General features: G+C 44.9%; 1 protein-coding gene across 2 annotated transcripts; it reads left to right on the top strand.

Annotated features, from left to right (window-relative positions):
* Positions 1 to 41: 41 nt before the first annotated feature.
* On the top strand, positions 42 to 6,912 carry LOC140457070 (uncharacterized). 2 transcript variants are annotated; one of them, XM_072551038.1, is made up of 2 exons: positions 42 to 1,214; positions 3,345 to 6,912. In XM_072551038.1, the coding sequence occupies exon 1, from the start codon at positions 76 to 78 to the stop codon at positions 559 to 561; it is 486 nt and encodes a 161-aa protein (XP_072407139.1). In that variant the 5' UTR covers positions 42 to 75; the 3' UTR covers positions 562 to 1,214; positions 3,345 to 6,912. The 2 variants fall into 2 exon arrangements, with proteins under 2 accessions (XP_072407139.1, XP_072407138.1); XM_072551037.1 differs by having other exon boundaries at positions 975 to 1,214.
* The last annotated feature ends 9,322 nt before the right edge of the window (positions 6,913 to 16,234 follow it).

Below are 16,234 nucleotides of genomic sequence, written 5' to 3'. Positions count from 1 at the left end.
TCCTCCCTAGTCCCCACGCCAATCGCCTCAGATTATAAAGGCCTTTTTTTTTCCCTCTTAAACCCCCCCGATCGAATGGCGGGGTCTCGAACAAAATGGCGGCGGCTCCAACCGTCCGTCCGAGCGCCTTCTCTCACCAGGCCGCTCGCGCTCGCTTTGAGTGACGGCCCCAGCCCGTCCAATCGCGGCCGTCATCCTGGAGAGGCGGCCAATCGGGGCCGTACTGTCTCCACCACCAACACCAACACCCACGCCCCGCTAAAAGGGACGGCGCCGGCTATCCAATCGCGAAGGTCGTCGCGCGCCGACATCCGGGGTGGGCGCGGACCAATCAGGCGGCGCCTCCTCCCGCCCCGCCAGTCACACGCGTCCCTTCTCAGGGCTGCCCCGTGCTTGTCCAATCGCGGCCGTCATCACACGCTGACGAGCCGGAAAGGGTGGAGACCGCGACCAATCACGCTGCGCCGACCCGCGCACACCCGGGGTAGAGCCCGCCTACCACTTGTGACCGACGGCCTTCCAGCCCAATCGCAGCTAAAACCGCCTATCTTTTGTGGATGACATCCCGTTTACCCAATCAATAGCCAAGAACCTGCCCTCCTCCACATGCATTTGCGTGACAAGTGGTCACCTCTTCACATGAACGACATGGCGGCTATCCAATCAAAGTGTAAAGTCCTCGACCGACCTACAGCCACGCAGATACCGCCCACTTTCCTGACCGACAGACCAGCTGTCCAATCATAGCCACCTTTCTGCCACACATACACTCCCCCTTGGCTGCCACCGATGGATTGCAGCCCGCCTTTTCCGTCCTGACTGATGGCCATTAAATCCAACCACAGGCCAGTGGTGTCGGTACGTCAATCTAATTGGCCAGTACCCGCGGCCGGGCGCGCATCGATTGGTGCCGTGGGCTGTCCCTCAACCGAGGAGGCGGGGTCTATGGCGTGTTTTTAAAAGGTGGAGTTGGCAATGGCGGCCATTTTGAGTCGTCTTTGCAGCGGGCTGTGTGTTTCTCTCTGTCGGGGATGATGTTGTGATCGGAGCGGCATCATTTTGGGTGGGAAGAGGTGTCGTGATTGAGACCGTGATTCGGTTCCTCGCCGTCAACGACCCTTCTTCCAGTGTACCCCTTCCTTCCCCCCCCCTCCCCCACTTTACCCCGTGCTGCAGCTGAGGAACCGCGAGGAATCGGTTTTGTTGAGTCGGAGGTGAGAGGTCGCGCTGCTCCCCTCCCCCACCCCACCGTTTGGGCAGATAGGGGGCTTTCACGGTGACGTCACTGCAGCAGTGACCCCGTCGCCATTGCTCCTGTGGAAGGCGCCTGTCTGTTACTTCCTCAGGTCTCCAAATCTGAGTTTCCAAATCTGTCCCCCCCCCACCCCCTTCACCTGTCTCCCCCCCCCCCTTCACCTGTCTCCCCCCCCCCTTCACCTGTCTCCCCCCCCCCCTTCACCTGTCCCCCCCCCTTCACCTGTCCCCCCCCCCTTCACCTGTCCCCCCCCCACCCCCTTCACCTGTCCCACCTGTCCATCTTCCTTCCCAGCTATCCGCTCCACCCTCACCACCAACCTATCACAACCCCCTCTCCTTCCTAGATTCCTTACCACCCTCCCAACATTCCTATCTATCTCTCAGTCCCCTTCTTCCCCACCCTGGCATTGCTGATTAAGGTCTTATGTCCGAAGCATCCTGCTCCTCGGATGCTGCCTGATCCGCTGTGTTTTTCCAGCGTCACGCTGTTCGCCTCTGCCCTCGAGCATCTGCCATCCTCACTTTCTCCATTTCCTCGGGTCTCTCGGAGTAGGCCCAATATTTCTCCCCCATATTGCTTATTTGCCCCTGGAGGTGGTGGTGGATGAACGCATCCTTTGAATAATTGGACCGACCCGAATTGCCCGCCTGTCAACCATTTTGAAGTGGGTCTGAAGTTAAGTGTCCCTAAAGGACATTAGTGAACCGGATGGGTTTCATAAGTAGAGATTGCTGGAAAAGCTCAGCAGGTCTGGCAGCATCTGCCTGTGGGAAATAAGTTAACATCTCGGGTCAAGTGATCCTTCCTCAGTTATAGAGATGTACAGCACAGAACCAGATCCTTCGGTCCAACTCATCCATGCTGACTAGATATCCGAAATAAATCCAGTCCCATTTTCCAGAATTTGGCCCATGTCTCTCTAAATCCTTTCTATCCATTATACCCATCCAGATGCGTTTTCAATGTTGTAATTGTACTAGCCTCCAACATTTCCTGTGGTAGCTCATTCCATACATGTACCTGCGTGAAAAAGTTGCCCCTAGGTCCCTTTTAAATCTTTCCCCTCTCACCTTAAACCTCTGCCCTCATTTTGGACTCCCCACCCAAGGGAAAAGACCTTGTCTGTTGACCCTATCCATGTCCCTCGTGATTTTATAAATGACCATAAGGTCACCCTTCAGCCTCCAATGCTCCAGGAAAAATAGCCCCTGTCGATTCAGCTTCTCCCTGCCAACAGTCTTTTAAATCTTTTATGAACTCTTTCAAGTTTCACAACCTCTTTCCTATAGCAAGGAGACCAGAATTGAATGCGGCATTCTAAAAGTGGCAATTATGGTGTGGAACCATGGAAAAGGTGCAGAAGAGATTTACCAGGATTTTGCCTGGTATGGAGGGAAGGTCTTATGGGAGAAGGCTGAGGGACTTTTGAAGCTATTTTCGTTAGAAGAAGGTTAAGAGGTAACTCAGTAGAAGCACATAAGATGATCAGAGGATTAGATAGGGTGGACAGTGAGAGCCTTTTTCCCTACATGGTGATGGCTCGCACAAGGGGACATAACTTTGAATTGAGGAGTGATAGATGTAGAACAGATGTCAGAGTTAGGTTCTTTACTCAAAGACGTGGAATGCCCTACCTGCAACAGTCATAGACTCGCCAACACTAAGGGCATTGAAATGGCATCGGATGAACATATGGATGATAATGGAATAGTGTATGTTAGATTGACTTTAGATTGATTTCATAGGTCAGAGCAACATCGAGAGCCAAATGGCCTGTACTGCGCTGTCATGCTCTATGTTCTACTATGTTCCCTGTATTCCATGTGATCTAATCTTGCTAACCAGTCTAGCATGAGGAACCTTGTTGAATGCCACAGTCTTGTTCCCCCTTGAGATGTGATTGCACACAATTTGATGCAGCTCCAGCTGAGACCCATCCAGTGTTTTACAGAGATTCATTACGAGATTTTCATAAACCAAACAAAGATCTAGGATCCAACCTTGCCTCAGTGCCATCTGCTCCCTTCCCAAAAATTAATTAATCTCTCTCTCTTCCCCCCCCACCCCCACTCCACCCAACTCTCAGATTGCACCTAGAACACAAAGGAGGAAGTAATGAAAGCTATTAACAAGATGGATCTCGCTGATTTTAAAGGAATTAAGACTAAGGTTCGGCTATCCAAGACACAATCTGTCTGCGGTGTGGTGGAAAGGTTTCGACCGCTTGGAAGATCAAGCCACCAGGAAGCAGAATGCTCCAGGGCACCATGTGATTCCCTAGATAGGTACGGCCAGCAAAAGTCACTCTACACTCGTTCCCGTCCAGACGGTGTTACCCAGCAATCTGTCGATTATCGCGAGTATGTTCCGCCCAGCCCTCAGCTTGGGTCTCAAGCTGCCCATCGTGTGCGTGGGGGCGATCGGCTCCAGTATCCTGTCCCTCCAAGCCTCTCAAAGAACAAATCCCTGTACCACCGCTTCCGCCTGCCTCCGGCCCCTGCACCAAAGCCGGAAATCCGAAAACCCACAAAGAGGAAAATGCCTCAGGAGGATAAGCCTGCCTTCACCAAAAGGTCCCGTCCTTCACTTATCAATGCTCCTGCCCAAGGACAGAGCCTCCACTTAAATACTTCTGAGCTGGGAGAAAGTTCCCAACCGAAACAGTTAGGTGCTCCCATCCTGGGAGGAAGGTTTCAATCTGGTCTGTTAAACAACAACCCTGCCTTTGCAGAGAGTAACCAATCCAGCCTGTTAAATTCCCTCGCCTTGGGAATGCAGGGCCAATCCAGAGTTAATGCAGCCCTGCTTAAAGAGAGTCCTCAACCCGGCCTGTTGAACACCTCCACCTTGGGAGAAAGCGCCCAATCTAAATTATTAAATACCCTCATTAAGGGAATGCGTGCCCAATCTAGTCAGTCAAGTGCCCCTACCAGGGATCAGAGCCAACGAGCTGGTCTATTGAGATCCCCCTCACCAAGGAAGAGTGCTGAATCCGGCTTGTTGAATGATCCCTTGCTGAGAAGGAGTGCTGAATTTGGCCTGCTAGATGCTCCTGTCCTGAGAGAGAGTGCTGAATCTGGCCTGCTAAATACCCCCGGCCTCAGAAAGAATGCTAAATCCGGCCTGCTAAACGCCCCCACCCTGAGAGAGATTGTCCGATCGGGCCTCTCAAATGCCCCTGCCCTGGGGGAGAGTGCTGAATCCAGTCTGAGGCATGTGTCCTCTGGGTCTGCCTCTGCGCATCCAAAGGCGAACCTGAAAAAGCACTTGCTCAGTCTTGCTCCACGTCATTTTACACCTCCCAAGTGATGTCCATTTCTGCACCTCTGTGGTGTCAAACTAATCCCAGCCAGCAGTCTCTTCAGAGATACGTGCTGAGTTTCTGCTGTAATTGCATCACATCCTGAATTGTTAACATTTATTGTAGACTGCAAAGAAACTGATCCTGGTCAGAAGTATAGATACGGTTTTAGTCCACACCTACTCCTCTGCCTCCCACAAGTCTGCCTCACGCCAGCAACATCTGGACCTTCTGTCGGCACCTTACTTTCTTGCTCGTTTCTGGTCCCTCTGCCCTAACATTCATCATTGGCTAGAGCCCTTTTCTAGACTTCAGCAGAACAAAGCGCTGTCTCGGCATGGCTCATCGGTGTGGACTTGTTGGGCCGAAGGGCCTGTTTCCACACTGTAGGGCTTTAAAACAAAAAGTGTCCCTGTTCTGACATGAAGGCAGTGGATGTGTACAACTGCTTCCCTGCACATCTCCTCTGACATTCTTCAGTCAGTTACCTTCCCCTACTTTGCTGCATTGCATTTTTGGCTCAATCTTAAATTTTGCATACCTTCCAGCACTACCACCTACCTACTTACAGCAAGGTGACATTTATATAGTGCAGTTACAACACCAAACCGATGTTGTCCCAGTTATTCAATTGTGCGTAAATGCTTTGTGAGCTTAACTGGATGTAGCAGAGCTTGCATCTAAAGAAAGGGTATCCTTGTCATCCTAATCAGCAGTGGCTATCAGTAATGTCTCCCCTTCCTGAAAGCAGGAACAATGCGCAAAATTTGTACGAAAGCAAAAGATTAATCAAATTACATCAAGCCCCATTCACCATATAAACTGTACTGCCTCTGGTACAATGATCCCATCCATTTCTCCTGGCTTCCTCCACAATTCTGAAAACTCAAGCGGCCAGGAATGGTTAGTTCAATGACACCACCCCTCAGCCAGCACCCCCACATCCCCGTTTTCCAGCAAAGTTGTATTAATCCTCTATTCTTTTGAGGCATCCATGTCAAAATACTCATTAGAATTACTGCATATGCTTGTGAGTTGTTGCTGTTTGTTACAAGCACGCAATCATTTTGAAGCGAGCTGTGGGTTAGTAGCTGGAACCAAAATTTGATCACATTTCAATCTGCAATTCTGACTCGGACTGACTTGCATCTGAATTTACTCAACAATATTAGGCTTAAGCAGATGTGTTCCCATTTTTATCTATCGAAGAGTGAATTCTGCATCACATGATACAATGCTCCTGATTTGATTTGTTTGAACAATGCCGTCGAATATTTGTTAAGTATGTGTTCTGTTATGATCCCAACTGATGTTAGTCTTGGACAAGTCGTATCCCAGATAGAGACAAATCTTGTTTTGTTAAACATCTTTTTTCAGTCGTTAAACACATTCACGAGAATACTCCCGTTTGCTTTTAACACAATAAAACAAGGGCTACGTTACACTAGATAAGATTTAACTGCAGACATCAGAAAAACGTTCAAAATCGCAGTCCCCCTTTTATCGGAATAATATCCTTACACACCCAAACCTCACCGAAGAGTCGTCACCATCTCCATTCTAAAACGTCTTAGTCAGGCTGGCACAGCTGCAACAGATTTCCTTTTGGAAAATTTCTAGAGACTGCTTTTCTTCAGTTGGTACACCCAAAGAAACCTAAAACAAACTGCAAGCTAAACTTGCTGTTACTTTAACTTCAGGGGAAATACAAGGTCCCTAAAGTCACTTTGCAAAATTTCTTACCCGGGGCGGAGAGTTCAATATGTTTATCCATCCATAGCCAAGCACCTAACTTACTGCTTTCTGGATTGTTCTTCTCTGTGTATGTGCCTAGACCCAGTAGGCAACAGCACAGCTTCTTTCTTCTGCCATTTTATAATGTTAACCCCTTCCTCTGCTTTAAGGTTAGAAATCCTCATTAAGTACATCGAAGTGACCATATACAAAACAAATCTACGGAACAAAGCTAAAATCCATCTCCTTCCCCCACTTCTTAACACACAAAATGTAAAACATAATATCAATTTAACTTAAATTATGCATTGTTCTTGACAACACCTGTCAAAACTAAAATGGAAAGCTATCTGTAAGAGACATTTTCATTTTCTATTTGTGTCGTCGTTATTTCTATTACACTTCTCCAGTTTTTATTCACAATAACAATGCATTTACTTCAAATATACAAGGACTCTTCATAAAAAAAATCACATTCTGCACAAGTCTATTTTGACTCCTCCATTTTGTTTTCCTCCATATTTGCTCTTGATAAAACATCTGCTTTGATATTGTCTCTTCCTGTGACATGAATGGTTTTAAAATTGTATGGTTTCAGCATTAAACTCCAACAAAACAGTTTCTGATTCTTGTTATGAAATTTTGTAAGGAAAGTTAAAGGACTATGTTCTGTTGAAATAATAGCCTGCAGAGTTATGTGTCGACTACAAAGTGTTTCAGAGCCAGCACCGAACTCAAAGTCACCTTTTTTTTCCACAGTTATTTCTGATGGCAACAGATCAATTTTTCTGAAAAGTAACTGACTGGCTGTTCATTCCCCATCTCATCCTACTGTAATAAAACTGCACTAACATTCATGTAAACTGGCAACAATAGCGAGTTTAACATAATTTGGTGGCAGTACTCACTACAAGTTTTCACGCTGTCAAAGGCCACTCTTGATATTGCACTGTCCATTGAAATTTATTGGCCCTTTCTTATCAAGATTATCAAGTGAATCACACCCAGTGCTGAAATTTGGATCCAATTTCTGATAGAACACACTCTCACTCCTATATCATTAATTTGTTGTTTTGTCTCAGGCACAGAAAATTCCAGGATAGTCTTTATTTGCTACTTGGCCATGTCTCTCAGTGTTGCCCAAACACTGTAAGTTACTTCTGCTTTGGCAAGTTCGTCTTTGAATTCAATTTGAAGATGACCAAATTGGCCCTTTGTAGCCGATCAAACCATTTGCTGAAGTATTCTTTCCAGGTTTGGCTGAACGCAATCCAAATATATCAATATCTACAACCACAGTTCTGTAATCCTTCAGTAACCTTGTTGGTTAACCTGTGGAATGTTGCTGGTGCATTTATCATCCTGAACGGGCATTACATCACATTGATAAAGTCCATCTGAACTTACAAAATTGCTTCGGTCGTATTGGTCAATGGAACTTGCCGATCTCCCTTTAATAAATAATCACTGTAATAACCTTGCTTGTCCATTTTTAATGTAATCCTCCAAACCTGGAATCGAATGTGTATTTCTGCATTGACTTGACGATGATCTCTACAGAGTCTTGTGACCTCGCTGGTTTCTCTACCATAACAGTAGGTGAGCTCTAGCTATTCTGATTTGCATTTTGACAGATACTTGATCTCCTCTCTCACTTAAGATAACTTACCTGATTAAGTCGGTAAGGATGTTACTTTATGTCTGATGCATCCCCTACATTAACATCAACACAGCAGGGATTCTATGATACTGAAATATTTTTCCTGACTAACTTACATACACGCATGTTTGAGTCTGTCATTGCTTCCAGCAGTTACCTTGAAAGTCGTCTGAGAGAGACAGCATCATCTTATCTCTTGACTTTGTAAGCACCTCTGTATTATCCATTTTGGAGGGTCAAATTTAGAATTTTCAAAATCTGATCCTTTCTCAAATCGCTCTGATTTTACTCCCTACTTCTTTCACCATAAACACAGGACTCTCCTGACTATCCTCCATGTAACTTTAACAGATTAACTTCAATTTTTCTTCCAGTACTCACTACATAATTCCCAACTGCTTAATTCATGAAGTTAACTTCCCTTATGATTTGTTAAGGTCCAGTGAACTTTGCTTTCACCAGAAACAGCTGGCATTGTTTAATACCTTATCCCGAGCAACAAAATTTCCAGTGTGGGCACTTCCATTCACAGTTTGGCAGTTTTCAAATGCTTTTTGGTCACCTCACACTTTGAAAAGTCCCCCATTTACCCTGTCAGATGGAATCAAGTTAACAGAAAACACTCAACAGGTTCCTGTGCTTAACAATGGCTACTTTTCTTGTACAAATAAATAAGTTCCAGATACAGGTAAACAGGTTATGAACTGTCAACATATAATTATTAGATAAAACATAAACCCTGTTTTAAACCCTCAAACACACATTTTTACATTGGTGTTATGGCTGGGACAATGAGTTCAATGAGATGTTCCCTTTACTTCCCAAGACTTCCTGTTCTTCGATCTCTGTCAGGTTCTTTCACTTCTTTGCAGACGGCACAGAGTGATTGGTACACCAATTAAAGTCTCTTCATTGCTGCTTAAAGGCAGCAGCCTACAGCAGCTGGTGGGAGAAGATAACTGGCTTTCTTCAGGCTTCAGGTACTTTTACTGTGGACAGAGAGAGAGACACACACAGAATCTGCTCTTTCAGCAATCCAAAGGCTTCTCCCCTTCTATTGGAAACGCCCACGCTGACTCCTGTCCAGGAGCTAGTCACAGAGCTATTGTCAGGGCTGATAATCTCTGGTATTCACAACGGGTCACAAGTGCACAAACCAGTCAGTGAACTGTTGCTGGCCAAACCTCACTTGCGTGACCCCTGCGCAGTGCCGTTTATCTCACTATTTGCAAAGCAACGATGTAAACACAACTCTCAATGAGTTCCAGAAACTAGTTTTCAAAAGCGCAGTAATTCCTTCTGCATCCTTGGTTTTTAAAACCGTCCTTGGAAGTAAAGAAAATAAAACACTGTGATCCTCATAATAATAAGTAGATGGATGTTCTGACAGGCTGCTGTATACACATTCATAACTGTATCTGTCAGGACATTGTATAACAGAGGTCTTTCAGCCCACTTCAATTTTTCACAGCTATCTCTTCAAATAAGGTAACATTTTTCAGGTGTATCCTCTAAATTTAGGCACAAAGTGAAGATATTTAGTTAAATTCGTCCATGGAATCAAAATAATCTTTTGAGCTATTGTCTTTCTTCCTTTCAGCTTTTCTTCAGATGACTCATGTCTGATTTCTCTCTTCTCTCTCTCTCTCTCTCTCTCTCTCTCTCTCTCTCTCTCTCCCTGGAGTTCTAGGTTTTTCTTAAGTTACACTTCCCACTCCATCGCTTTTTTCTTTCTCCTCTCCTGACGGTTCAGCCTTTTATTTCAGCTTTCCATTCCATTTCTCTTTTTTTTTTTCCCCAGCTTTGTTGTTCCTGTTTCTTCCAATTCAAGTTTTCTCATTCCGATCTGAATCTCAGCTAGTCTTAGATCAGTTTCAGGTTTCTCTCCATTTAACTCTAAATGCTGGGTAATCACTTTAAACACATCATCCTCACAAGATCCTCCTTATATTTCTACTTTCAAATATTCCACAAACTCCCAGTTTATTCTTCAATTTCAAATGGTCTTCTATTACATCTTCTACGCCCAGGGAAGTCTTGGTAGCAATCAAAGAACAATACAGCGTAGGGACAGGCCCTTTGGCCTACCAGGTCTGCACCAATTCCTAATTCTTGTTTAGACCTGCTACTTATTGCCCATACACTGTTTCTATCCCTCTGCATCTTATCAAGCTATGCCTTAAGGTTGCGAATGTGTTTGCTTCCTCCACCTCCACTGGCAGTGCGTTCCAGGCACCTGTCACCACTGTGTGAAAGATTCTCCCTGTACTCGTCCCGTAAACCTTCCCCCTTAAACCTGTGCCCTCTTGCAGTTGACCTTTCCACGCTGGGAAGCAGCTTCTGATTACCCACCCTCATAAGTTTGTAGACTTCTGTCAGGTCGCCCTTCAGCCTTTGTCTTTCAAGTGAAAACAATCCAAGGTTGTTCAATCTCTTTTCATACATTAAACCTTCTAGACCAGGCACCGTCCTGGTAAATGTTCTCTGCTCCCTTGTTCCTTTAAGAATTCACAGATGTCTTTAAGTTTGAGGCCACGTTGTTATGATCCCAGTTAATGTGAATTGTGGATGATTCAGATCTCCGAACGAGAACCTGTCTGGAACAGAGTTTTTTTTTAATTAAGCATGGAGGTCAGTAATAAATTTACAAGAATCCACTAATATGCATTTAACCCAAATAACTATTAAACAAGAATAATAAAACATAAACTAGACTATTCAAAAAGCAGAGTTTAAGAGAGAGATTGGACAAAACAAAATCTCAGGGGTCATGCATCTTTTAAACTCTTCCTCTGAAAAGATGGTGGAAGTAGAGTCCTAAAATATTCAGAGGTAGGTAGATCCCTCTTAAACAAGGGAATGAAAGGTTATTGGGGTAAGGCAAGGATGTGGTTTTAAGGTTACAATCAGCTATCACAACCTCGTTGATTGACTAGATATACTCCAGGACCTGAATAGTCTACTCCCAGTCTTGATTTGTTTGTGTGTTAGTCAAAAAGGTTGGAAGAATTACACTATAGATTGCAGAAAACGATTCAAAATTATACTACCTCTTTTATCCATTGGTCTGGTTAGTTTAGTTGGCTCGGTGAATTGAAAGTGGTGCAGAATCAAGGTTAATAAACACAGGTTCAGACCCTGTACCGACTCTAGCAGTTCATGTTGGTGGGCCTCCTCGTCTGATCCCATGCTCGTGGAGCGGTCACATAAATCAATTTTCTCTGTCATAGAGACATACAGCACAGGAATCAATGCAACTAGTCCATGCCGACCATGTTCCCAAACCAATCTAGTCCCACCTGCCTGTGTCAAATCTTTCCCATTCATGGACTTATCCGAATGTCTTTTAGCGTTGTAACGAATAAAAAGGATTGCTTATGCTTATATGACACCTCATGGGCGCCCTGTGCTGGAACACGAGTCCTGAAGTCAGCTCAAAACTAAAAGCTAAGCTCAACATGCACAGAACCCCTGTATTACCTGTCTTTTTGTAGACCCAGGTTAACGGGAAATAGGGGCTAAGTTTCTGCACTTAACAAAAATGACAATTTATTACAAATGAATAGATCCCAACCACAGATAAACAACAATGAGCTGTCGATATAACCTGTACCAGTTGAAACTATCTTTCGCAAATTACCCTTGCACAAAAAATATACAGACACATGCTGACAGACAAAAAAAATCAGTGCCAAGATCAGTGGATACAAAAGCTAGTAAGGAAGATCAATGGTTCCTGTCCACAGGGTTCACTAAGACCATTCTTTACTCGCTAGTTTTTTCAGTCTTGTCTGCTGCAAATACTTCTCCCACCTTTGCATGAGACACAGTGACTGGTTCACAAATTATAAATCAGTTCAAAGCAGCTGATTATAGCCACTGGTGGGAGAAGAACGTTGCCTTTCTCCAGTTTCAGATATCTTTTATTCACTGAGAAACACACACACCACTTCCCTTTCTGGAGGTCGGGAAGCTTCTGGCGTTAGTGTTTATCCCTACAAGTTGCCTAGGAACCAATCGCCTAGCAGTTAGCAGGCAAGTGCCCTTTGTCATCAGTTGGACACCCCACCATAAACCAATCTGCTACGTATTGCCAGTCGACTCTCAGTTTGCACCCATGCCCTGGTGCCAGCTCATCTGCAACCAACTAGTGTAAACACCACTTAATCGAGCTTCAGTAAGTTGCTTTTCAAAATGCAGCAAATCCTTCCACAATCCTCAGTTTTTGAGAGCAGTCCCGTTTTCCATTCCAGTCCACGATCGAATATGGTATTTACACATTGTTGTCTATCTGTACCCCTTTTTATCTCAGCAATATCCTTACAAACACTCAAGCCTCAGCAACCATCTCCATACTAAGGCTTCTTGGTCAGGCTGGCACAGCTGTAACTGGCTTCCTTTTGGCAAATTTCTGTACATTCACCAGATGCTGTTTTTCTTCAGTTGGTATTTGTCCCTGACAAACCTAAAGCAGACGCCGAACTAAACACTTACTTCAGAGCAAACACGAGTTCCCTAAGCTTAGCAGTTTTCTGCCACATTTCTTGCTTTACTGCAGCAACCTCCTCTCTAGCACGCGCACACACACACACACACCAGATATGTGGGTTTGCTCCTCTGACAGTGATTTCTTCAACAATTCTCTATTTTACTGCACTGTTAGCTCCCGCCTCCACTTTAACAGCACTGAAGCATCATTAAGATGCACACACACACATCCAAGTCTCCAGACCCCTCAGTACCGGGCACAAAACAACTCTATGGAATCAAACGAAAAACCATGCCTCACCCCCACCACCTTTACACACGAAATGTAAAGTTTAAACTTAACGTGATTGTTTTTTAAAAAAAGTATCTATGGAAGATTTATTAAGCAAGAATATTCCAACACACAGCGATCCCATTTTTAAAGATTCAAATGTTGACCTGCAGTTGAAAATTGAGATATTTTCTGATCTGCAGGATCACTGGCCAAACAATTCAAACCAGACCAGGTCAAACTTTGCATCCAGATTTACTCAGCAGTATCGAAACAGAATACTCAGCTGGTTGGGCAGTGTAAGTGGAGAGAGAGAAAAGGGAGTTAAGATTTCAGGTAGATGGTTTTTCCTCAGCATGGAGGGGAGACAGAAATGCTATCGATAGGTTCTGAGCGAATGAAAGAAGTGGAGAATAATAAAAAAGACTTGCATTTGTATAGCGCCTTTCACAACCACCAAAGTGCCTTGCATTTGTTAAAAACAAATTTGAAGTGTAGTGATTGTTTTAATGGGGCGGTTGGTTTGCATTCAATAATCTACAAAGAGCAATGCGATATTGACCAGATAATGTGTTTTTTTTCAAAAAACAATTGTGTATCAAAGCCAGCCCATGCCAAACCTAACCCCCAAAGTAAACGAGTCCCACTTGTCTGTTCCTGGCCCATATCCCTCCAAACCCTTTCCTATATTTGTCTGTGTGGAGTTTGCACATTCTCCCCGTGTCTGCGTGGGTTTCCTCCGGGTGCTCCGGTTTCCTCCCACAGTCCAAAGATGTGCAGGTTAGGTGAATTGGCCATGCTAAATTACCCGTAGTGTTAGATGAAGGGGTAAATGTAGGGGAATGGGTCTGGGTGGGTTGCTCTTCGGAGGGTCGGTGTGGACTTGTTGGGCCGAAGGGCCTGTTTCCACACTGTAAGTAATCTAATCTAATCTAATCTTATCCAAATGTCTTTTAAATGTTGTAACTGTACCCACAATCCACCACTTCCTGAGGAAGTTCATTTCACATGCGAACCACTCTCTGTAAAAACATTGGCCCTCGTGTCCTTTTTTAAATCTCTCTCCTCTCACCTCTCACCCCCTAGTCTCAAAATCCCCCACCCTAGCAGGATGACAGTAGACTGCTTGGTCCTTTAACCCTGCTCCATGACTCAGTATTTGTGATCAGTAAAATCATGTCTGATCTGGTTGTGGTCTCTATGTCTGTTTGCACCCCATAATCCTCAGTTCTGTTATCCGTCAAGCAGCTATCTAATTCGGCCTGGAATAAACTTAAAAGGCCTGTAGCACCATAAAAAAGTTACAGTCCAAAAAAAGGCCGTTCAGCCAGCCAAATAAACAAACCGCCCATTCTAATCCTACTCTACAGCACTTGACCTGGAGCCTTGTAGGTTACAGCAGGTATAGATCCAGATTCGTCTCACGTGAATTGAGGATTTCCACCTCAACCGCCAACTGGGCAGTGAATTCCAGACACGTACCTTCCTCTGGAATAAAAAAAAAGTCTCCTCAAAGCTCCTCCAACCCTTCGACCGATCACCTTAAATCTGTGCCCCCTGGGAGTTGACTTTTCCCCGAGGGAAAACCTGTTTTTCTTGTGTACTCTCCTCAAATCCCTCATGATTCTGCACAACTCAATTAAGTCACCCCACTGCGGCCTCTGTTCGAGGGAAAACAATCCTAGTCCCACCACCTTTTCCCTGCAATTACAATTTTCAAGCACTGGCAACTTTCTTGTAAATGGGACTTTCCCTGGAGCCTGAGAGATGACCTGACAGAAGCTTATAAAATAATGAAGGGTATAGACAGAGTTAGTGATAGTTGTCTTTTCCCTGGGATGGGGAATTTCAAGACGAGGGGACACATTTTTAAGGTGAGGAGAGGGATTTGAAAAAGACACGAGGGCGAATGTTTTACACGGAGGGTGGTTTGTGTTTGGAATGAACTTCCTGAGGAAGTGGTGGATATGGGCTTAAAAGACACTGGATAAGTGCATGAATAGGAAAGGGTTTGGAGGCATATGGGCCAGGAGCAGGCAGGTGGGTCTAGTTTAGTTTGGGATTATGGACTGGTTGGGCTGAAGGGTCAGTTTCTGTGCTGTATGACTCCGTGGAGGGGGTTAGATTGGACTCTCAGGCAATCAGCTGGGGTGTGGGGAATGGGCAGAAAGGTTTAGTTTAGTTTAAAATTGTGGTCAACATGGTCTGGTTGGACCGAAGGGTCTGTTTCCATGACTGTGACTCTAGACATTGTTCTTAAAAGTATATATATTCTTTTAAAATATTAAATGATATTTCACACAGACTCCACTACCATCTGGGGCTGAACATTCCACATCCTCATCGAGAAAATATTTCTCCTCACCTCTGACTTAAACATTAAATGATGCGCCCTAATTTTAGTCTCCCTACAAGGAGAAACGTCCTTTAGGTAAATCAGTACTGACCAGGATATAGGGGATAACTAACCAGATCTTCTACAGCATACTAAACACAGAGGGTGGTATGTAGAATGAACATCCTGAGGAAGTGGGGGATGTGGGTACGGTAACAATGTTTAAAAGACATTTGGATAAGGACGTGAATAGGAAAGGGTTTGGAGGGATATGGGTCAGGAGCAGGCAGGTGGGACGAGTTTAGTTTGGAATTATGAACTGGTTGGACTAAAGGATCTGTTTCCGTGCTCTATGACTCTATATTGCCGTGGCAACTTTTAAAGCTACCTGTGTAGACTTTGGTTTCACCTCTCATTGAGAGATGTCGCCTGTGACAGTGCAGCACCTCCTCTGTGTGACACTGGAGCTTCAGCCTCATTCTTTTTCACGGCGTAGCCTTGAAGTTAGACTTGAGTCTATCGATTCTAACCTGGCCACAGGTGACATACACAGAGCCATCCATGGAACTGTGCTGTGTATAAATCGCCTGCCCTGTTTCGTACTTTTATGTTTCAAAAGCAGTGTAAAAGACGCTAGGGCATTGTGAAAGGTGCTACAGAAATGCAATTCTTTCTTCTTTCTCAAAGCTGGAAATGGCATCGAGGTTCCCCTGTGGAAAGAGTTGAAAGCTGCACAGTTCTTTTTAGGTTGGGCAATCTCTTTATTCCTGATGAAGGGCTTTTGCCCGAAACGTCAATTTCGCTGCTCGTTGGATGCTGCCTGAACTGCTGTGCTCTTCCAGCACCACTAATCCAGTATCCCCAACTGGCTGCCCTGTACAGTCTTTTCTTGTCAAGTCTGCACCCGTTAACATGGGAGAAGATGAGATTCTCCTTGTATTCCCTTAACCTGTCCACTGGACATTTGTTGGTATTGCTATATTCCTCATGATCAATATCCTGGGAGCCACCGTTGACCAGAAACTGAACCAGGTCAGCTGTATAAAAGCTGCTGCTACTACAAGGGCAGCTCAGAGGCTAAGGAATTCTGCAGTAATTAGTGTGCCTCCTAACACCCTCCCCCTCAACCCCAAAAACTTGTCCACCATTGACAAGACACACGTTAGGAGTGTGTTGGAATACTGTCC

The sequence above is a fragment of the Chiloscyllium punctatum genome, chromosome 31, assembly GCF_047496795.1.
Source record: "Chiloscyllium punctatum isolate Juve2018m chromosome 31, sChiPun1.3, whole genome shotgun sequence".
NCBI lineage: Eukaryota > Metazoa > Chordata > Chondrichthyes > Orectolobiformes > Hemiscylliidae > Chiloscyllium > Chiloscyllium punctatum.
The sequence above is the reverse complement of the archived record's forward strand: the minus strand, read 5'-3'. Positions and strand labels throughout refer to the sequence as shown.

Coding starts and splice junctions, on each gene's coding strand:
- LOC140457070 (XM_072551037.1), top strand. CDS start 3,374: ATGAAAGCTATTAACAAGATGGATCTCGCTGATTTTAAAGGAATTAAG.